Genomic DNA, 24150 nt, shown 5'->3' with positions numbered 1-24150 from the left:
TGCTGTTCATAAGCGCAGCTCTGCTTTGTTTACAGCGGTAACCAAGGAAACACTGTATCATTGCTGTAGTGTTTCAGGTTTCAGCTTTGTTTACAGCGGTAACCAAGGAAACGCTGCATCTGGTGTTCCAGAAGCGCTGTCAGAGAGCGTCTCATTCAGAGCTTCTGCTGTTTGTTTCGTTCAGGCATGTAGTATAATTTCACAAAGCTAGTCAGAACATTCTGTTTTTGCTTCAAATTGGGTTATTATTAAATCAAATTGTGTATGAAATTATATAAACTATATGTATATGTATTGTATAACAAATAACTGTAATCACAGATTTAGGTTAAATAAAGATGTCAGTCTTTATTTTTCTTCTTTTTAGGAAACACATCAAATAAAAAAATAAAAAAATTCTACTGTTCCTAATATTCTGTATGTTGCTCAAAAACAAGATATATTGTGTTCAGCGGAAAAAAGTTTTTTTTTTTTTACACCCAGTCATTTAAAAATAACACATTTTACAGCTGTAACGACAATACCGTGATACCGTGATATTTTTGCTTAAGGTTATCATAACGTCAAAATCTCATACCGGCCCATGCCTAGCTGTAACATGCTGTAGTACAGCTGTACTGGACAACGCTGGTAAAATTACGCTACCCTCTCGTGACGCTATGCTCTGCTCACATTATCTGATAATAATAGCTTTGTAGGATTATACATTATTTGGATAATTAGTCAAAAACAACAACAACAACTTATGTCTGATTCTGTTACATAGAAGTGAATTAAAATAATATATTGATATTCAATATTAAGGTAACACTTTACAATAAGGTTCCATTAGTTAATGTTAGCTAATGTATTAACTATCATGAACGAACAATGAACAATGATGTTAATGATAATACATTTGTTCACTGTTAGTTCATGTTAATTCAAAGTGCATTAATTGTTAACAAACACAACTGTTGATTTTAATAATGAAAGTGATGTGACATGTGGCCAAGTATGGTGACCCATACTTGGAATTAGTGCTCTGCATTTAACCCATCCAAAGTGCACACACACAGCAGTGAACACACACACACATCCATGAACACACACCCGGAGCAGTGGGCAGCCATTTATGCTGTGGCGGGGAGCAGTTGGGGGTTCGGTGCCTTGCTCAAGGGCACCTCAGTCGTAGTATTGAAGGTGGGAGAGAGCGCTGTACATTCACTCCCCCCACCTACAATCCCTGCCGGTACGAGACTCGAACTCGCAACCTTTGGGTTACGAGTCCGCTATGCTCTGCTCATATGCTCTGATAATAATAGCTTTGTAGGACTATACATTATTTGGATAATTAGTCAAAAAAAAAAAACATCTGATTCTGTTACATAGAAGTGAATAAAAATAATATATTGATATTCAATATTAAGGTAACACTTTACAATAAGGTTCCATTAGTTAATGTTAGCTAATGTATTAACTATCATGAACGAACAATGAACAATGATGTTAATGATAATACATTTGTTCACTGTTAGTTCATGTTAATTCAAAGTGCATTAATTGTTAACAAACACAACTGTTGATTTTAATAATGAAAGTGATGTGACATGTGGCCAAGTATGGTGACCCATACAGTAAATGTTGAAATTAACATTAAGATTAATAAATGCTGAAGAACTATTGTTCATTCTTAGTTCATGTTAACTAAAGTAGTTAACTAATGTTAACTAATTAACCTTATTGTAAAGTGTTACCAATATTAATATAAATTCTGTCCAGTTTTATTGTTACTTTCAGTAAAAGTGTGGTTATTTTATTGGCTTGTGTTTTTTAAATTCAGTATTATTAAAATTATTGAGTTAAATTAAAAAGTCTTACAAAATAACTTTATATTATTTAATAAAATAATAATCATTACAAAGCATTTTCGGTTTCGGCCCAGAATTTTCATTTTGGTGCATCCCTAAACACAAATGTTGATTGATAGAAGTGTAATCTGTTACCAGCATTTCCCATGCATCTCGAACCCAAAAACAGTCCTGCAAGTCTGTCATTTCAATCGTTTCTTTAGTTTAAGGCAGATGGCAAAAGGAAACATCCCTCTTTGAGGAATTGTGCAAGCTGGTAAACACAGCGGGCCAATAAAGCTTGGACTAATAATCACTTTTCTCATTCCCTTGATGGAATTGCCATGATTACCGGATCACAGTACATTTCCACTAAGGGAATGCTGAGTAGCAGCTCATCTGAATGGCAGAGAGTTTAAAAGATCAGAAGACGTGAGCTGAATATACAACGTAGCAGAACATTGTTATAAAGCATGACGTGTCATGCCAGACACTGAAATTAATGTTTCTGAATGAAACTATTAATATAGACACTGCTATTCAGAAGTCTGAGGGCTGCAAGATTTTATTAATAAAAGAAATGAATACTTTTATTCAGTAAAGATGCATTCAATAAATCAAATGTGACAGTGAAGTCATTTATAATTTTACAAAAAACAATTTTTTTTAAATAAATGCTGTTCTTTTGAACTTTCTAAAAAAAAAATGTATCTCAGTTTCCACCAAAATATTAAGCAGAACAAGTTTTCAACACTGATAATAAATGTTTCTTGAGCACCAAAAAAAAAAAAAAAAAAAAAAACACATTAGAAGGATTTCTGAAGGATCATGTGACAATGAGTCCGGAGTAATGACTGCTGAAAATTCAGCTTTGCCATCACATGTATAAATTACATTTTAAAATATATTTGAATACAAAACAGGTATTTTAAACGGCAACATCATTACCATTTTAAAAGCATCTTTATCAAATAAATGCAACCTTTATGAGAATTAAGGCGTCTTTACAGCTGTTAAGACTGCTTAAAATTTAAAGATGCAATGCCACATTAAAGCCAGACTAAATTATGCCAGCTCAGATCCACCCCGTGTCAAAGCATACAGTTGTAATTGGTGTGTAAATGCATTTAAGACACCTTCAAGCAGCATTAAACAGTCTGAGTTGAGACACCGAAATGCCACTTCAGAAGCACTTCTGTGCCACCTTTGCAAGGTAAAAATGGCGTAAGAGACATTAATGTCTTTCAACAACATTAAACAGTTTTAATGTACGTTGATAATTCTGTTCGGTGAACTTAATCCAAGCTATAACATGCCTGCAATCATCAGCAACCATCCATGTTACCTGTCAAACAACTAGAGGGAGTGTATAGCAAACTTGGCACGATATCTTAAACCATTAGAGAATATCCAAAGCAAACAAGGTACCACATTTATTCAAAGCATTCACACCTTGATAAGCAACATGCACACACTTGCTTTTTCAGCATGCTTACATTTGCATGCAAGATGCTGTTGGTTATGCAGTAAGCAGTCATTCAATTAGTGCATTAATTGCTGCCTACATCTTTGCGCTGATATTTACTGCAGAAGTGATAATCACATCACATCACGACAGATCATCACAGTAGTGTCCCGATGAGCAGAGCAGTACCGGTCTGCATGCAAAGAATCAGCTGACCTACATTTGTGACTGGTCCAAATCTTCAGCTCAACCCTAATGAAAGCATGTTATATACGCAAACGTGCTTAATAATTGTCAAACACCTCGGTTATGTTTCATAACCTTGAAGTAAACGAACATATAACGTCACGCTGTCCGAGTCGAGCATCTCATTATGTTTTGAGAAACAGCCAAGGTGTTTGATCATTTTGAAGCTCGTTTGAATACTAAACATGTCAGGTTAATAATTATCGATCATAACTAACTCCAAATACGCTGTCGGTGTCTAGGTAAGTTAGGAAGTTCACTAGGTTTTGCAACACAGCCCTCGTCACCCTTATTCTCAACCGGTATGCAGCAAAAATTATCATTTGAATGGTCTAATTTTTCTGCGTTTACCCAAACAGAACTGCACACGGCAAGGTCAACATTGAATTTAACGTTTAGAGATGATAAAACAGAGGTATGCGTTGACACGGGCGTTAGCCAACTGTTGCTAGCTAACATGACATTGATGAAACGACGTGTTGAATCGCCGACAACATACACCTCTCTCGAGCCGCTAAAACTGCAGACCGGAGCGGGATAGTTTCTTATATTTATAGCGATAACGTTCACACAACACACACCAGTGGAGCTGTCGATATATTCACGACTAAATGAGAAAAAACAGAAGCTGAAGTATTCCTCCAACGGCCGCGTCCGCCATTTTCAGCCACCGAGAAAAGGAGGCGCAAAAATTACAGCTACAACAGCACTTCGACCGGCGATTTTTATCAAACACAACCGCGAAGAGAGACACAAATGAGCTGTTCTTACCCTAAAGAGTCAGCACTGAAGGTTCTTCCTCAGAAGACGCTGGTAAGGACCGAAATAAGTGTTATTTTCGTGTTGAAAAGGGGGACTGGAGTCTTGGTGTCTGCTCCTTGCAGCGCCGCATTCGCCTCTACGGCACGGGAGCGCGCATGGGCTGACTTCAGCAGGCGGAGGCGCGCACGCCCTTCAATCTCACACCCTCCTTTCAAATACTGTGGGCGTTTCTTCAATAAATATGCACCTCATCGCCTAGTTTTGCGGATAACTTCAAAAACGGACCGTGAAAAATTATTTCTCAGTTGAGCCACATCAATGACTTTAATCTGGGTACAATGAGAGCGCGTGACCTCTATTTGTGAGAGTCAAAACAGCACCTGTGTCATGCTCAAACCAGTTTACATTATTAAGGGCTTGATTGTCATTTTTCAATCACCTGAAGCAAAATACGTGACCCTGGACCACAAAACCAGTCATAAGTAGCACGGGTATATTTGTAGCAATAGCCAACAATACATTGTATGGGTCAAACTGATTTATTTTTCTTTTATACCAAAAATCATTAGGATATTAAGTAAAGATCATGTTCCATGAAGATATTTCCTACCGTAAATATATCAAAACTTAATTTTTGATTAGTAATATGCATTGCTAAGAACTTTATTTGGACAACATTAAAGGCGATTTTCTCAGTATTTAGATTTTTTTTGCACCCCAGATTCCAGATTTTCAAATAGTTGTATCTCTGCCAAATATTGTCCTATAACAAACCATACATCAATGGAAAGCTTATTGATTCACTCAATTTCAAAAGATTGACCCTTATGACTGGTTTTGTGGTCCAGGGTCACATATTTATATTTATGTCTATGGTTGTTATAGTCTTCATAAAGTATATACATGTAACTATTGTACACAGTGAGTACATTTAGGTTTACTCTTTTAAATGTTTTGTGTTTAGACAGTATACACAACGTTTAAATGAATGTAATCACATGTTGTTTTCAAGTTTCTTTATTAATTTTAATACAAAAGGATACTCGGACCAAAAATAATTAGATTGATATTTAGAAGAATTGACATTAAGGTACCACTCATTGAAGAAACCAAAACAAACACACAAAGGGCATGACAAATATTTCATGTTGAAAACAGAATACAGAAAAGAAAAAGAAAAAAAGAAGTGATCAGTTTGTTCAACACCAGATGACATTGAGACCGAACACTGTATGTTTACTCTATGTAGATTTCCTCAGATCATTTATTTATTTTTTATATTCAAGTTTATAATGGGTTTGTGCAGATTATTTAAGAGAAAATGTAACAAAATGTGCTGCAGACTGAGGGTAGAGGGTGTCTTAATTGTGATATTTCTTTTAAATTACTGGTGTACAGCAAATCATTTGATAAGAGATTTAATTGATGCTTTTTAAATGTCCAATCGTTTTCTTCTGACAATTAAAAAATACGTTTTTTGTTTTGTATGCACACTTTCACACAGAACAAAGATTTGTGATTAAACTGTAATTTGAAAAATATTATGAATATTATACCCAGGAAGACATTCAAGACACTTCAAATTAAAGATTGTAATTCAAAAAGAAAGAAATGAACAAAAATAACTATTTTGTTTCTGCGCCTGTTGTCAATAAAACCCAAACCTTTCTAAAAAGTACTACACATCTAGATAACATCAAATTGGTTTGTCATGCAAGCAGTTATTGAAATCTTGTATTGACATGTTGCTTTGCTACATAACATGAACACATCACAGATTTGGAGACCATTCTTAATTATGAAAATGATCTTTGTGGTTAAATTTAAAACACTGTTTGAATCCACTGGTTTGTTCACTATGAGATGTGCAACTATGGAAGCTTGAATATATTCAATTGAGATCATATTTAACATTCTTAACTGCAGATTGGTTACTTGTTATTTTTTAAGCCCAGGAGAAACCTGAGGTTAAGTGCCTGGCTCAAGGACAAACTAGAGACAGGATTTTCTCATTAACCCTTCAGTTCAAACTAAGGTCACGCTTACTCAACAATGAACTTGTGATGCATCTGTTACCAACTCAGAGCTTTAACCACTAAGCTACCACCAGCATATTCGGCATATTCCTAATAAGTTACTATGGCATCTTGTTGGTAAATACTTAATTTTGAAATCATTAAGATCCTATTGAACTCCAGTTTCAATGTTTTGATTCAAATCTAGTTCATATTTTCTAATGCAATACCTCAAAAATTGCGTTTATGTCCATTATCAATGAATGTTAATAATATATTGACTACAGCACACCCATGTGGCACCTAAAGGTACTGAAGTAGATATTCAAGGATTTCAGTCCAACATTGCAAAATCCATCAGTTGCCCAACCTTTTGATTTATAGAAGCTTAAATAGGCACAAATCTCACATAATTACATATTCTTGTTCGTAAATATCAGTTACATTGCTTTTCCCCACCAATTTTCAGAGACTTTAACCATTTTTAAACAATTTTACTTTTTGTTTTATAGGGAAATACAACCAGGCTAGCAGTTTTCTTGCATCCATGTGCACAATCCAAGATGCACTTAGTTCCAGCATATTGCTTCATACAGTTTGAGCACAGCAACAATTTTGACATTTGCAGGACACACACAAAGCATGTACACAAACACATCGTCCTTGATCTTTTTTTTGGTATGTTACACATCAAAGCAGCCCATCTTATTCCTCTTTTGTCCGTCCTATATGACACCACACAAAAGCCTGGCACTGGTAAGTGCATTAAATACTGCTAGGGAGGAACCAAACACGAGTCTCGCAAGTTTCTGAACCTTGTGCCAAGTAATTCTGGAGAATATACTGATCGGATCTTGAAAACCAAGATATTAGTAGCACATCTTCATCTTCACAGATTGCACGAGTCCATCCGTTATCGTTGATGTATAAAAATATCATCACGATATTGTTCTGTTGCAGCAGCTTTGGAGGAATTCTCTGAATCCGTTTCTGCACTAGCATGGACAACCATAAAGAGACATACACACATGAACACGCACACATACACACTTTTAAAGTGAAAAAGTGTTTCAGCACAACAGTCTAATTCAAGCTGGACATTTCAAATCAGTATTTCAATCAAAATGAATCAAGTACCTGTCTAACCCCAATGACAAAGCTTTATACAGCTTCCCAATGTATTTCTATAAAACAGACATGGCTTAAATTAACGTTGACATGAAAGATCTAATGGCTTCTCATGTACTTTTACAAGATTCCTTGTAGGAATTGCTATTATGTTACAGACGCCACCGATCTAAAATGATAGGTTGAGAACTTGCATCTGTAAAGTTGCATCGATCCGGTCTAAAGGCAGCAGCCACGGCGAGCGTAGAAACAACGCATGGGACACAATACTAGCATTCGGCCCTGAGACTAGACCTTTAGAGTTTACATTCTCAAGCCCATGATTCTTGGATGTCTATCTCTGTTGAATTGAACAGTGAACGTCTCTCTTCTGGTGCACTGTGTAGAAATCACCTGAGTTTCAGATAGGGAGGATCTCTCTACACTCGTGGGTTGCGTTGGGATGGATTGTAGTTATCCTGAGCTCAGATGAGAAGGAAAGAGATGGGGATGATGGATGGATAAGGCTCTGGTATAAAATGTCATGGTCATCCTTGGTCACCTCCAGTCTCATCTGCGCAAACTCGCAGAGGAAGGACTACATTCTCTCTGCTTCCTCCTGTAGACCTCGAGGGGTCGTGTTGTTGAATTGCACGTGTAAAACATCTGCTTTCATTCTCTTTACAGCTACAAACTACACTCTGTACACATTTTTGTCACCTGTTCATGGTTCTCCCCTCCCCATTATGCTCAAAGTGAATTGGTTAGATTAGACAGCTCAGTTCTCAGGTCCACCGGTTCTAACAGATGGCTGCTGCATCGTGTCCTCCTCATATGGAGAGGGGCTGTACGGTTGGGGTTGTTAATCATCCACAGGCAGCTTGTCATCCAGCTCTAACTGACCACCCTGCTGTTCCTCAATTTTCCCAGAATCCTGCATCAGCTGCCGTCTCTGCACCTCGGCCTTCAGATTCTCCAGGTCCTTTTGGCTGCGTTAAAAATCAATGGCGTGAATTTCGTTTTTAACAACTTACAGCTGAAATATATTATAATTGTCTATAGTATAGACAATATATATATATATATATTAACTATAATTGTCTATATATAATTATCTAAATTTGTTCTTCAAGCAGTTTTTGACAAAAAAGATTTTATACATTTTATATGTTAATATTTTAAACTAAAATATACTGTTGATGAAATGACCAAAATACCACTGCAAGATATTTATTAACAAAGTTGGAATATGTGTATGTAGAGTAGAATAGAATGAATAGAATATAGAATAATTATATTATATATTTTATTACATAATATTATATTATAATATATGTTGGTAATAATTCATTATAAGTTTATAAATTTATAAATTTATATTAAAAGTTTATAAAGTATTAGCCACATATATTATTAATAAATCAGGCTTGTATTTGTATATAAACATTATTTTGTCTTTAATTGCAAGAGTTTGTAAGACCCATCGTGAGCAGCGTAACCTATTTATGCAATATGCTATATCTTTGCATATTATACTATATACTAGGGCTGCACGATTATGACAAAAATCATACTTGTCGATTATTCATTATTATCATAATTTACATTGAATGATGTTTATACCATTGTTTGATGCAACTGCATACCGTATTTTCATATGAAAATAAACAAGCTGAAAACACTAACTGAAAAACTTTGTGCTTTTCTATAGTATTAATCCTCAAATGTCAAATATACATCGGATTGGTTTCTTCTTTAAATTATAAAAAAAGTAAAAATATGAATGGTATTATAATGTTATACTAAAACTAAAACAATAGAAAAACCCTTAAGATAACATGTAGAAAGAAAAAAACATATCTTAAGCATGCAGAATAACATAAGTGGACTTGAACGATTAATTGAACGATTACGTAATTGTGGCATCCATAATTGGTATTGCGATTAGAAATTCGATTAATTGTGCAGCCCTACTATATACAAAATCTACTCTATAATATAATATATATTTTTTAAAGATAGCTAATTCTTCATTATCTATACTTACCATATTTATTTAGCAAGCCCAGAATTTCATACTAATTATTTAACAAGGACAGTTAATTCACGTTGTGTTTCAGTTATACTGGTTCTACTAATTTAAAATAAAAAAAACAGTTTGAAAACAAAATGGTTGGTTAAAGTTCAAGGGTTTTTGTCAAATAAAATTACATGCCATGCCAATCCTTGTAAAATCAAATATTCAATTAAAGAATTTACAAGACAAAATATTTAATTGACATACTTAACCAAAAGACAAAAAATATAACTTTCACTAAAACAAAATGGTGTAAACCTTTGCTCACCTGAGGGGAATAAAGATGATGCCATTGATGATATTAAGCTGTTCCAGAACACTGGCCATGCTTGGTGCCGTAAACTACAGAGAAACAAAATAAGACATCAACAAAACATCCAGGCAACATCACGTAACAAAATTTTAGAGGTATGAGGCCCAGGACAGTGGAGGTGTGACTGACCTTGAGAGGCATTATGCTAGCGTTAGATCCATTCTTGTAAATCTCATTCATGGTTCTCTGTAGAGCCACGGCTTGCTGCGTGAGGTACTTCAGGTACTCTGAGCTCTCCTTCGTCTTCTCATGAGCTTCACCAACCTTAAACACAAGTACATTGTTGTTTGCATTAACATTGATTATAATACTATTCTATACATTAGTGTATTACAACCTCATTATTAAAATCAGCCTTGCATTTATATATAAAGTCTTTGTATTTGTATAATTCACAGGGAAAATCCAGTCATTTCAATGGGAGTATACGCAATGAGAAATTGTGTGACTAAATGTGTCTGTAACTTAATGTATCATTAAACATCTTAGAAGGTCCGATATACTATACATAAATGGTTGGCTGTACCTGGTTCTTGTATATGGTGTAACCCTCCTTCTCATGCTGCAGTGCAGAGCGGAACTCAGCCTTGCTCTCATAAACTCTGGCCACCAAGTGATGACTGCAGAAGAACAGAGATGATGAACGTTACTACATATTTTGACTGCATCTGACACAATGATTTGAACTAGTGTGCAGTCAGACGTATGTACCTGAGAGCTACTTTCAGGGATCGTGGCCCATGGTATTTGGAATTGTTGGCCAGGGCGTTCTCCAGGAAACGCAGAGACAGGTCATACTCCATCACACCATGAAGCACCAGACCAATATTGCTCTATGTCAGAGAGAAAGAATAACAGTGAGAGGTGGGTTTTGCTCCACAAGCCTCAACCTAAGTGACTACAGGAATTCAATTTCCTCTCATCAGCCTTTCAGGGCTTGCATAAGTACACTTTTTTGCAAAACTAAGGATGAGTATAGATTCTGCACCAAAGGCTTACATCGAGCAGAGCCATTTCAGGATGGTCCTCCCCACACACCACGAGCATGAGGTAGCGAGCGCGGTACAGCAGCTTCAGGGCAGTGGACAGCTGGCCATTGGCGAAGCAGTACAGAGCTAAATGCATCTGTGGAGAACAAACACAAAACATTTACAGATCACAGAGACTTGTTTGAGGTTCATTTATTTCCATTTGTAGTTTGTAGTAGAATATTTGTACTTTTTCCGAGCAGACAGCACTGATAAGATGTATGGAAAATGATGGAAATACTTACATATTCTTGAACAGTGTTGGGGTGTTCAATACCCAGCACTCTCTCACTCATCAGGACAGCCTTCTGCTGATTGCTCAGAGCCTTGAAAAGTGGGGGGAAATCTTTTGATGAAAGTATGGAAATTATACAGCGAGGAGAAAAAAAAAAGTTTTTTTACTTTGCACCCTTTTCAAAATAATAAATCAAATTTAGTTTTGATTAAAAGTTTGTGGTTCTAATGTTTTTAAAAAGATGTTTTAGAAACTATAAAAAATACAGTAAAGTAATAGTGTGAAATTTTATTACAATTTAAAAATAACTGTTTTCTATTTGAATAATTTGAATGTAATTTATTCCAGTGATGGAATTTTCAGCACCATTACTCCAGTCTTCAGTGTCACATGACCCTTCAAAAATCATTCTAATATGCTGATTTGCTCCTGAAAAAGCATTACTTATTATCAATGTAGAAAACAGTTGCTTTGCTTAAGATTTTTGTGGAAACCACAATACATTTTTTCTTCAAGATTTCTTGGTAAATAGAAAGTTCAAGAAAACAGCATTCACTTGAAATAGAAATCTTTTAACATTATAAATGTCTTTACTGTCACCTTTGACCAATTTCTGTGCCGCGTTGTGTCCGTGCTGAATATAAATGTATTAATTTCTTTTTTAAAAATCCTTCTGAACAATAGTATACATTCATCTGCAAAACTAAATAAAAAAGAATTTAACTAAAACATAAGATCAAAAGGTTTTTTAAATAATTAGAAACAAATATAGTCACTCGTATCCAAACATTTGACTGTTTTCAGGATGTACCTCAGGATGATCACCCATGATGTAGTTGAGTCGGGCCAGAAGGCGCAGACAGGCACAGATCTCCACATGCATGGCTCCATACACATTGTTGAAAAGGTTCAAGGCCTCGTTGATGAGCTCACAGCCCTCCTTTAGAAAGCCTACAAACAGAGGACACATCAATCAGCATTACAAACCCATCATATGTGAAATTTCACTGATGAGGATGTGTTTTAATGTACCTTGCTGAACCTTGGCCTGCCCGCTTTGGAAGAAATGGAAGGCATCAGAGGCTTTGGGGTTGACGTGCTTCACGACGGGGAAGATGTTCAGGATGTCCTCCTCGGTGAAGGCCGGCTTGTGGCGGCTGTCAAAATTGTACTCCTTTATCAAGATCTGCAGGGGAAGCACAAAAGAAAGCCTTGTTGCTACAGGCCTGACGGAGCACCTCAGTGACAAGGAGAGAGATCGATAAGAGCACTACCTGAATGCCAGTCTTGATTGATATCTCCCTCAGCAGGGTGATCTTCTGCAAGCCGTACTTCTCCACTGCTTGGTCCACACTTTCACTGTGAAACATAAAAGCACAACACCATTAGTATATACTAGGTTAATAAAATGCAGGGTGTTTGTATAGAACTAGTTCTCACCATTGCAGATTGGAGTGATAGTAGCTCTGTGCCTCAGAGTTAATGTTCTTCCACAGCTCACTTGGGGTCAAACTGGCCCATGCCGTGTTGTCCCCTCCACCAGGGACCCGGTTACGTCTCTTACGGCTCTTTCTGCGGGACACCAGCTCATCCGCAGGGAGATGAGCCACAGCATCTGGGAAAGAGCTCAAGAGGCAGTTCAGGAAGTGGCTCACCGCAGCGGATAAAGCAGAGAGCTCCACACCCTGCAAATCACAAACACAAGCATTCACAAAAGGTAAATGGCTCTATATAAAACAATCAACAGCTACTAAAAATGTCAAAATACAAAGGCATTGCCAATGTTTTCTATTTAGAAATGTATTATGGCAATGCGACCGTGTAAATAAATAGTACCATGGCAAATACATATGGTAATCATTCATTTTCATAGTAAGGCACACTAAGTTTGGGGTCAGTAAGGAAGTTTTTTTTTTTTATTATTCAGCAAGGATGCACGAAGTTGATCAAAAGTGACAGTAAATACATTTACAATATTAAAAAAAGATTAATACATTTCAAATGAATGCTGTTCTTTTGATCTTTATTCATTAAAGGATCCTGATTGTTTCACAGTTTCCACAAAATGTTACGCAGCACAACTTCAATATTTCAATACTGATAATAATAATAATAAGAAGAAGAAGAAATGCTTCTTGAGCACCAAATCTGCATATTAGAATGATTTCTGAAGGATCATGTGACACTGAAGACTGGAGTAATGATGCTGAAAATGCAGCTTTAAATAATAATAATAATAATAATTACTAATAATAATAACCATTTTAAATAACAGTACAAATATTTTAAATTAAATTTAAAAAAATTCAAATTGTTATCTTCAATTCTAATAGTGCATTATATTACTGTTTTTACTGTATTTTTGATTAAATAAATGCAGTCTTGGTGACCATAAGAAACAACAATTAAAAAAATCTTACTGACTCTTACTTAACATTTGATCAGTAATGTGTGCGTGTTACATTGTATTCCTATCAATGTACTGCATTACACCTTACCTGAAGATATGTTTTGAATATATGCTTTGCACATCTGGTGATCAGTTCACTGATTCCTATTCTCTGCATGTACAAACAAAACAAATTAAGTCTTTATAACAGTCTTTGTAATATTAGAAATAAATTGCATTTTTTTAATATATAAAATGATCCTTTTCTTACATAGATGTGTTCAAGTTGTGCTTTTGCAGGCATGTTGTCCACAAACTCCAGCACAGTACCAAGATAACGCATATTAATGCCACGCTGATGAAGGGCTTCTGTCATTGTTGCTCCATCCATAGGCAAAGAGCTGTGATCTAAACAGTCTTTTACCTGTGAACATTATTCATGAATTTGACTATTCATTGAAAATTGGGTTCTTTTATCATTTCGCTCTAGCTGCCGGTTCATAATAGCAATAAGTCATTTAAAGCAGTGCATTATAATGACTTTACCACAGTTTCTCATTGATTATTACATTTTCTCATAGTTAATAAACCTATCTGAGAAGGTAGGTGTTGTTTAGTGACTCACAAAAGAAGGGGCCTGGAAGGACACTAGGAAGGCTGCAGCATCTTTGAGAAGCTGCTTCTGTTTCTGGATGTCCTCAGTGCTGTCATCAGGGAAGCGTACGCCTGTAAGAGATGGATGAGGTCATGTGACCAACACTGCCTATATTGTCAAAAAGACAAATCACAATCCACGTACAAAACATAATATATGCCATACCTGGAGAGAAGATATCTGGGTTGAAGCGAATGTCGAAAGAGGTGTTGCTGATGGAGCCCACAGCTTTACAGGCGTTGAGGACCATCTCTCGACTTTTGGGGTCTGTGAAAATGTTCCACAAAATGTTAAAATGCATTCCAGCTCACAAGCAACTACTAAATAACCACCGCCATAAAAAGCAGAATATATATTAATTAAAAAAGATGACTCAAACTCAAACAAAAAAAAATAAAAAAAATCGGGATTCTGATTAAATCAGGGGTTTTCAAAAAGGGAAAATTTGAGGGTTTTTTTACAAAAATTTATAAATGTGTCAAACTAAAAAAGTAAATATTAATACGAAACGATACATTTAATGAATTTATATAAATATAAAATATATTTAGATATAACAAAATATATTAATATATAAAAATTGCAACTTTTAATTCATTTATTAATGTTTATGTTAAATACGTAATCATTTTTATTTACATATATTTTACCTTTTAATCTTTGTAACATTAATAATAAAAAATACTTATTACTTAATAACAACAGCAATGATAATTAATATTATTATTATTGGCTGCTAGTAACATTTTAAAAAATGTGTAAAGATTTATTTTAAATAAAGTTTAATTTATTTATATTTTAGTTTTTAATGTTTGTAATTGTTATTGATAAATAACAACATTTAAAAACCCTACACACTATGATATAGAAAATACTATTGTACTCCATTTATACTGAGAGAAAGTTTAAATTATGAAGATGACAAAATTAAATCATTTCATATTATAAAGTCCTTCACATGAAAAAGTTTGAAAACCTCTGGGTTTAATTATTAGCTTTTACAACAGGATTACAGGATCACCATCACCACACAGTCCTACACAGTTAATCCTACACACAATAAATTGATGTTTTTTAATAGAAAGATTTTCTAATCACACCACAAAGATAAGCTAGAAGGGAGAGTGTTGTTGGGTGGAAAATGTGTGGGTAAAAAAAAAAAACTGAAATCCCCACACAGTGGAGCCAGATTATTACAAAGCCAATCTAGGAAATCCATGTCTCCGTCAATGAGCCTCAGAGAGAACAGAAGCAAACAGCACAGAGGAGAGATGCACTGAAAGAACACAGATAGCGAATGAAAAAGACAACAGCAGGACGTCTAATGAGCTGATGACAGAACTCAGATGGAGCTAAGATGAGAAAAAGTATGTGTGCATGTCTCTGCCAGCTCTTGCTCTTGTTCCCTCTCAGGCTCTTTTCAGTCGCTCACAGGACGTACCAATACCGGATCCATCTTCTGCTGCTAAGGACTCAGCCAGCTCTTTAGCTTGGGCAAGTCCAGGAATATTTTCATCAGCTTCCTTACCCTCCAAGGGACTATCACACCCTCCATTCTGCCTCTCTGCAGCTGAAGGCTCATGAGTACCACTAGTGTTTGCTGTAGGAACCGCGGATTTCAGATCTGCTGGGGCTTCCTGGTTTTCAGGAGCAGAGCTTTCAGACACAGTCATTGCCTCTGCGTCATCAAGGGTCAGAGTGGATTCAGAGGAAGTTGGGGAGGTTGGCGTGCCGTCGGGAACCTTCTCAGATGCTTCAAGAGCCTGAGGTTTGCTTTCAGACTCCGCATCTGCAGTGCTTGTGTCATGCAGGGCTGCAGTCTTGTCTTTGTTTGCTTTCTGCTGCATTAGCTGGAGTGCTGCCATCTTCATGAAGAGGAGATATCTGAGGCACAAGAGGATGACATGTTTAGACCAGTCGACAAACTGGCCTTCAGGACTTTCAAGGAATTAGCAATTAAAGAGAAGATTCATTTAATTAAAGAGAAGTAAGAGTTACTACTACCACTAATTATTATTATTATTAGTAGTAGTATTTGTTATTAGTAGTAACTATTACAAAAACGAAACTAAAATATATGTAAATATTTATTTTAGATACATATTTAATTGTTTATTATTTACATATAAATGTTATTTTTATTTTTGTACAAATAATAAAAATATTACTAATATTAACAATAATAATGATTACAATAATATTAATGATGTTATAATAACGATGTTTATTTTATTTACATACATTTTAAATCCATTTTTGTAAGTTACTAATAATAAAATTAATAAAAACATTAACAACCTAAAGTTTGTCTTGACAAACTTTGTCTAGTTAATAATATTACTATTTATCTGTATAAAAGTAAAAAATAAAATGTGTAAATATTTATTCTAAATATTTTTTTTCTTTTTCTTTTTTGTAATAGTTACTAAAAATACAAATAATGTTAACAATAATTAAAAGTAATAATAATAGCATAAACAATAACTAGTAGTAGTAGTAGTAGAAATAGTAATTAGTACAAAGTAAAATATACAAATTTTATTCTGAATATGTAATTTACATATATATTTTTTTTGTAACGTTACTGATAAAAAATCAAAACATTATATTAACAATAATTATGACAATAAAATGAATAAATTATAATTATTGTTACTATTATTATTTTTTTTTTTTTGTAAGATATACATCTCTTAATCAACAATATTTTGGAGTGCAAAAATCCAGACCTTGACTAGTTTTGTAAACACATTGCCCTCCTACATATTCAAAGAACTGCTTATGATTCAAACAAGAACCAATCTGTGATTGAAAGATATGATAACATCTTAAAATGCTGGTTTGTTTCTTTTACAAAGCTATTATATGACTTTGAATATACAGCTTCAGTCATATAAACTATTTTTATGGTGTCTTTTTGGAACCTGAAATCCACTGCTGGTATATAAATCATACCTTCATTAGACAACAAATGGGAGAGTAACTTTAATCAGATTTAAATAAGCATGTTATGAAGTAGCAGGAACAAACCTGTGCTCTACAAAGGCCTCGATGAGCTCCTGGCGCAAGCAAGCCAGGCGATGGCGATGCTGGCAGGGGAAACCCAGCTTCTGGCTCTCAGGGGCGAGCTCTTCGCCCTCCACCGGCAGGTAGTTGAGGTCAGGTGGGAAGGTGCGCAAAAGGTCCAAGATGTAATGGCGGCCATCATTGCCAATGATACCCTTACACTCCACAGAGGAGCAAAGCTCTACAGAGGTGTCTTTCTCATTGAGCACAGCGTGGTGCTGCACCTTCAGCGGGCGGCTGGTCTTCTCCAGAAGCTCTAGATACTTGGGGTGGGACACTACGGTCTTGCCGAAGTCAATGGAGCCGTAGATGACGCTCTGCTCCTGTTCGCGCTCCAAGATGCCAGGAATGATGGACTGTGCGGTTACACGGTAACCTCTGTAGTCCACCACCACCGTGCCCAGGGTGTAGAGCCCCTCCACATCCACAGCACTGTACGCCCTCACCCCGTTCAGATCATTGGTGGGGGCAGCATGGGCAGCAGCATCCCCACCGAGCTCCCTGTAGTGGTCACGTACGTCAAAACCCAAGCTGAAGAAGATGTTGTTCCAGATGAACATCTGCATGCGCGTTTCCTCTCCAGGGTTGATCGCCATTACATTGCCATCGATCACCGCCATTGCGCCACGCGTCGCCGCACCGGCAAAGTCGCTATGAACCTAAGAAACAGAAATCAGTTTGTGAGCTTCACATTGTTGATCAAATGAAACCATACTTGTTCTGAAGCTAGTGTTGGTGTGTTCACCTTGAATATGGCTCGTTCTCTCAGTAGGCGCTCAGGAAGGTTCTTACGAGAAAGTTCTCTGGTTGTCTGGAGCTCTTCGTTCCAGTCTCTAGTCTATCACAGAGAACAAAGAAACTTTAATAGTGCTATTTGAAAAAAAACTGAAGAAAGGATGATTTTAGGGCATACTTGGCCAGGTATATGCTCCTCGTAACCCAGACGGGAGGTGTAGGCATCCTCTGCTCTCACACAGTCCATGGCATGATCAATCTGTGGTGCAGTCCAGCTGTACACTTGGAAGGGAGTGGCTATTCTCTCAAACGGATTTCTTTGAACCCTGACGCAAGATCCACAATCATTAGCAATAAAACGATACGATAACAGAATGAAGACGAGAAAAAGCCTCTAAAACTGTGACACACAAAAATGTAGACCAGTTATTCTCAACAAGGGAGTACTGATTTAAATATTTAAATATGTCTTTAAATTATTATTCATATTTTAAAATAATCTAACTCTTAAAAAAAACTAAAAACATAAAATTAAGTTGTAAACTGTATCTTTCTCAGCTTTTTTTTTTTTTTGAGGAACATACAGTTCTTGAAACGTCTGGAATTACAAAATAAATGTAAAACATAAATACTCCCAGTTTCTGTTATTAAAAATTTTTGAAAGCCAGCAGCTTGGTTATAATTACATCAGATTTTCTTGAAGGCCAACTTACAAAAAAGTAAGTTGGCATACTGCTGCTCCCAGATATCCTTTTATCTCACTCCTGAGTAGGATGATAATGCTTAGTGCAAATGTGGTCTAGTAGAGATAAAATGGGTGACGTTTCCTTAAGAAGGCTAGAGCTGGTTGCTTCAAAGTAGTTCACTATTGGCTCGTTTCCACAGAGCGGTACGGTACAGTACAGTTCAGTACCGCACGATTCGGTACGGGTAACCCTGATCAGGCTTGCGTTTCCACTGCCAATAGTACCCTTACTTGGTAGGCGTGGTGTATGCCGGAAAGTAGCGATCGACGATGAACCGCGACAATAAGCACAACTCTGCCACTTTTTGTTAAATGTCAGTTTTAATGAACAACAATAGCCATTATAAAAGTATAAGTACAAAGTTTAAGAGGCTTATATAAGAGGAAATAAAGACAAAAGCAAACAGTTCAGTCAAACGTATGCTACAAAGTCAGCGCTGTACTACGGTAAAGTTCAAATTAAATATATAAAGTTAAACATAACTTTGTGCTCAGCCAAAACGATATGACCAGGAACATATAATAGATTCATGAGACCACGAATGCCTGTTAAATATAGCCAACCCAAAACGAATTGTATCTCATGTTTAATCACTAGAGACATCAGAGCCAGCGGCAAATGTCGGAAGGACTAGCCGAGCTAAGGCTGCTCTATGCGGATACATGAGCACTGAGTGCCCGGTGATCGCCTGGAGCTCCGAAAACGGCATAGCAAATTTTCAAATAGCTGCTATCTTTATAAATAAACCACAGATTTGAGTTTTAAACAATTACATTCTCACCTGAAAAACTTAATTTCACGACACAATAACAGTAATATATAGAAAATTACGTGGGTTTTTGGGCAATGACGTTTCAAAGTCCACAAGAACAGACAAAAATGCATATTGAGAAACGGCTATTGTCTGTGTGAAAATATAAAATGATAAAATACACGGTTATATTTTTTGTGTTTGCGCACTCTGATGTAAATAAGCCCAACACTCATGGACAGCAGAGCGGAACGAGTGAAGGAGAAGCTTTATCCCCTTGTATCACGCAAAAGTGACGGTGAGTTTAGCTCCACCCTTTTGGTACCCTTTGCTGCGCTAGGTACCCCAACGGAAGGGTACCAAAAAAGTGGTACGGTACGGTTCGCTATTTTGGTAACATTCACAACTTCTGAGTGGAAACGGAAATAATTGCGTACCGTACTGTACCGAACCGTACCGCTCAGTGGAAACGAGCCAAAAGTGGGAGGTGAACTAAATTTGTATTTATAATAATAGTGTATTACCTCTTCTTTTGCAGAGCGGTGAAGTTCTTCTTGAAGGCGGCGCTAATCTGGCTCAGCAGTTCCACTAGAGAGTGGCTGAGGATACTGGGGTTGGCTGGCTTGGGATTGAAGACGTAAGTAGTGGACCTGCAATGATTATTTTCATGTTATGACTAATTACAGAAAAGGCTGGCATTACATTTCTATACCATTTACTGATTAACTTTAAGTGAGCATTAGACTTAACAGAAAAGTTAATCAAAATACAAAAAAAGTGGAAATTCACACAAACAATAAAATAGATAATACCAAAAATTAAATATTCAATGTCGAGTGATCCCGATAAATAAATAAAAAATTTAAAAATAGCTGACAATGGAATGCCATGCTAATCAATCAGAATTAAGTATTTTAGTTAGCAATATAGAGAGCAATAGTCATCTGTCCACTTTTTCAGCGGACTTGGTTTCAGAAATTATTTTCCAAACATTTTTCCCAAAAGGATTTTTTGTCACTTTATTTTAAGGTCCAATTCTCCCTATTAACAAGCCATTAACTACGACTTTTGCCTCAAACTCCTAATTTGCTGCTTATTAATAGTTAGTAAGGTAGTTGTTAAGTTTAGGTATTGGGTAGGATTAAGGATGTCGAATATGGTCATGCAGAATATGTGCTTTATGAGTAGTGCTGGGCGGTATACCGGTTCATACCGAATACCGGTGTTTATTTTTGTTATGATATGAATTTTTAACATACCGCAAAAGTATGTCGCTTAAACAACGTTCGGAACGCGACACTGTTTGAGAGGGGTCCCTTTTCACTGTTGCACTGTGGTGAGAGAACAGCTGTATGTGTTACTAAGCGTGAAAGTTCCGAAACTGAAGCTGTAGAACTAATAGAACGTGATGACACAGAAGAACTCATCCACAATATCCACATTGACCGCCACAAATATCCACCGCCCCCTGCCATCAGCTCCCGCGTCTCACACACACACACGAGCGCGACTTTAGCACTAGATTTAGCAACTTTCAGACCCTTTTAGCGGCTTTTTTCCATAGAATATTCATACTGACAAACCTAGCGACTTTTTTGGATAAACCTTAGCTATGGTTCAGTTGGAAAATTTCGCCAGTGCTGTCCCGCGAACACGAGGTCTGACTTTCCCGGAGAAGTGTCACCTCTCTCGGCGTCTGTTCTGTGCAGTGAGCGGCAGAGAAGCAGCGTATTCAGTTGGCCGCACCGCAGCCGACTCATCAATAAATGAATACAAAACAGCGTTTCCTAGCACCTGTTGCGTACTGATTGTTTGGAATTATAAATATGAGCGTGGTTCGTCTGTCAAAAATACCGTGATATAAATTTTTGGTCATACCGCCCAGCACTATTTATAAGTACTTATAAACAGCCAATATGTTAATAATAGGCATGTTAATAATCAACTAGTTAATAGTGAGAATTGTCCCTATAGTAAAGTGTTAAGTGTTTTTTGTTTTTTATTTAAGTTAAAGAGCTATACACCATGAACCAAACCAACCAGCTACAAGAGGGCCTTTCGCACCGCTTTAGTTCCAGTCGCACCCAGTTCCGGCGGTGCGAAAACGCCAAAAAGTGGGTAGTTCCACAATTAGTTCTGGTACTATGAAAAGGTTCCCGCGGTGCGAAAGGCCCTAAGGTGAATCAACATTACAAACTCTGATTTGAAACAGGAAAGTATTTGAAAATCATACAAAATTACAAGACTGTGCGCTTACGATTAATTTATGATAAAAAAAAAACAATGGATACATATAAAACTATTGATTTAAAAATGTTGCTGTATACAGAAACAATACATTGTAAATTTATTGCAAAAAAAGCAATACGTTGTAAATTTATTGCAAAAAAAGTCTCTTTTGGCACATTGCGCTTGTCACAACTTTTTCATGAGGAATTCTACAATTAAACCCAATACTGAAATAATGCAGACTAATGGCTTCAACAAAAGCATATACCATCCAATAACAACTTTGTAGCTCACAGTATGCCTGTCTTTATTTTTATTTTTTTATTAAAAATCAATTCCCTTATGGAGAAAATGAATGGGATTTTTATTTTTTCTAGAAAAGGTGCACTCAATAACTGACCACAGAATGCAAGCCTGACCAATCAGAATCAAGTTCTCTAGAGAGCAGCACAGTCACTTACTGATTGAGGTAGAATCCGCGAGTGGAGGCAGTGATGCTGACGTGTCTGTCCTCAACAGTCACAATGTACAAATACATGAGGTCTCCGTGCATCTTCCTGTTGCCAGGTGGAGGGTTCCAGCCACTCATGGTCAAGACCTTCAGGCACTGCATAGGCTGCAGACAGAGGCCAAAAGTAAACGAACATCTCAAAACAAAAGCAAGACATCATTAAAGTCATTGCAAAATCATCTCCTACCTTCCAGTCTTTGTTCTGTGGCTGAAGGGGAACTAAAGGACGCTCTTTGCTGCCTGGCAGAATGTGTTCAGGCGGCGTGCAATCAATCTGCTCAAGTTCATTACCCTTCTTTTTGTGTTTCCCAGTGTCTGCGAAGGTAAGAACAAACAGGTCATTGAATACTAGCCGTCAACCTACTAGAAACCACTTAAGACCTCTCAGTCTTCCTGTCACAGACCTCCAAGGTCTCCATCTGTGAAGACACTGAGGAACGAGAGGGAGTTGCAGTCCACTCCATTATAAGCATCTGATGGATCCAGGCTCTTCAGCAGGTCTCTGATGTGACGGACGTGTATGCGAGCTTCACGCACTGTGTAGGGCTCTACGGGAAGGAAACAAAACTGTTAAAAGCTCAGTACCTTCAAATGAGTTGTATACTTGAGAAAGAAGGTGTTGAATTGTACCTTCGACCACTTTGAGAAGGGAGCCTTCCTGCAGGCCTTCAATGGACTTGAGCTCAGCAAAGTTGTCGAGTACGTTGCCATCAAGTTGCAAGGAGAAGCAGGTGCGGTGACAGGTGTCCTCCCGGTCCATCAGAACTTGGTGGATCTCTTGCACCATCTCTTGTGGTGATACCTGAGAAGGAACCACAGATTTTGTTACAATATTTGGTTACAAATGTTTGTGTAATGGGCAGTCAGTGCAAGAACAGGGCTCACCTGAAGGTCAAAGGGTTCAGTTCCTGGTGCTTGGATCTTCACAGTGAAGCCAGTGTCTTGAATTACAATCACTTCCTGTTCGTTAGCATCCTCTGCAGGGTCTGCATCAGCATTGCCGTACTGCTTGGAGTCAGCCTCCTCGGCCTGATCATGACCGGCGTCCCCGTTCATCACTGCGGTGTCACCACGGTGCCCTGTGGGTAGAAAAAAAAAATGTGACCATAATTTAATATTAAAGGAATAGTTCACCCAAAAATGAAAATTGTCATCATTTACTCACCCTCATGTCGTTCCAAACTTGTACGAATTTCTTTCTTATGTTGAAAGCAAAAGAAGATATTTTAAAGAATTTTGAAGAATCAGACAGTTGTTGGTCCCCATTGACTTCCATAGTAGGGAAAAAAGTACTATGGCTGCCAATGAGGACCAGAAACTGTTTTGATTACCCACCTTCCTCAAAAAAGAAATACTGGGGACCATCAACTATTTGATTTCCAGCATTCTTCAAAATATCATCTCAACATAAGAAAGAAACTCATACAGGTTTGGAATGACATGAGGGTGAGTAAATGATGACAAAACGTTCATTTTTGGGTGAATTATCCCTTTAAATAAACTTTATGAAAGCGTATAAAAAGTTTACATATATTGTTTAGTGAGGTGGCATTTTTGCATGCAACAATGAACACAGCCTTGATGTCCAACTCGCATACAAAGATTTTTTTGTTTTGTTTTTTTCAAATGAATAAAGATTCATAAAACATTTTCAAACTGACTTGTGATTAGTGATTTAAATAAGACTCACTTGGTCAGTTAATCGTTCACAGCAGTTACTGAGTTCAGAATCCAACTTTTTAATTAAAAAAGAAATCTGACTTTAAATGAAAAACTTTAGAAAACTAAACACAAAAATTGGCTTACTGAAATGTTACTGAATTACTAAGATTAGGGCTGCACGATAAATCGCATGCGATATTTAATGCGCATCTTGTCAGAAAGCCGGTTCTGTAATCAGCGGTAAATCTCCATCACCTGCGTGCTTTCACATTGAGCAGCATTAACTACACAGAGCCGTTGTTCACCGACGAGCTGCGCAAAAAATCGCG

General features: G+C 36.8%; 2 protein-coding genes across 4 annotated transcripts in view; both read right to left on the bottom strand.

Moving 5' to 3' along the window:
- LOC107664934 (lissencephaly-1 homolog A-like) overlaps positions 1–4488 on the bottom strand; it is a 56818-nt gene extending 52330 nt beyond the window's left edge. Inside the window, exon 1 of the mRNA XM_016455633.1 lies at positions 4312–4488. The gene's annotated coding sequence lies outside the window, so the exon portion shown is untranslated. The remainder of the gene's footprint in view (positions 1–4311) is intronic.
- An 815-nt stretch (positions 4489–5303) lies between these two features.
- Positions 5304–24150, bottom strand: part of cluha (clustered mitochondria (cluA/CLU1) homolog a) — a 25223-nt gene continuing 6376 nt past the window's right edge. For 2 of the 3 annotated variants that reach the window (XM_016455624.1, XM_016455626.1), the window contains exons 2-26: positions 23045–23238; positions 22790–22961; positions 22564–22707; positions 22347–22474; positions 22110–22264; positions 19944–20069; positions 18101–18248; positions 17933–18025; positions 17152–17846; positions 15563–16005; positions 14287–14388; positions 14092–14192; positions 13738–13890; positions 13576–13638; positions 12518–12762; positions 12352–12436; positions 12110–12263; positions 11889–12028; positions 11088–11168; positions 10814–10939; positions 10526–10647; positions 10341–10434; positions 9944–10078; positions 9770–9843; positions 5304–8413 (exon numbers count right to left, since the gene is read on the bottom strand). In XM_016455624.1, the coding sequence (XP_016311110.1) occupies positions 8287–8413; positions 9770–9843; positions 9944–10078; positions 10341–10434; positions 10526–10647; positions 10814–10939; positions 11088–11168; positions 11889–12028; positions 12110–12263; positions 12352–12436; positions 12518–12762; positions 13576–13638; positions 13738–13890; positions 14092–14192; positions 14287–14388; positions 15563–16005; positions 17152–17846; positions 17933–18025; positions 18101–18248; positions 19944–20069; positions 22110–22264; positions 22347–22474; positions 22564–22707; positions 22790–22961; positions 23045–23238 (4100 nt within the window). In that variant the 3' untranslated portion in view covers positions 5304–8286. The remainder of the gene's footprint in view (positions 8414–9769; positions 9844–9943; positions 10079–10340; positions 10435–10525; positions 10648–10813; positions 10940–11087; positions 11169–11888; positions 12029–12109; positions 12264–12351; positions 12437–12517; positions 12763–13575; positions 13639–13737; positions 13891–14091; positions 14193–14286; positions 14389–15562; positions 16006–17151; positions 17847–17932; positions 18026–18100; positions 18249–19943; positions 20070–22109; positions 22265–22346; positions 22475–22563; positions 22708–22789; positions 22962–23044; positions 23239–24150) is intronic. The other variant, XM_016455625.1, reaches the window with a different exon arrangement.

The sequence above is a fragment of the Sinocyclocheilus anshuiensis genome, unplaced genomic scaffold (genome assembly GCF_001515605.1).
Source record: "Sinocyclocheilus anshuiensis isolate Anshui unplaced genomic scaffold, SAMN03320099.WGS_v1.1 scaffold319, whole genome shotgun sequence".
Taxonomy (NCBI): Eukaryota; Metazoa; Chordata; class Actinopteri; order Cypriniformes; family Cyprinidae; genus Sinocyclocheilus; species Sinocyclocheilus anshuiensis.
The sequence above is the reverse complement of the archived record's forward strand: the minus strand, read 5'-3'. Positions and strand labels throughout refer to the sequence as shown.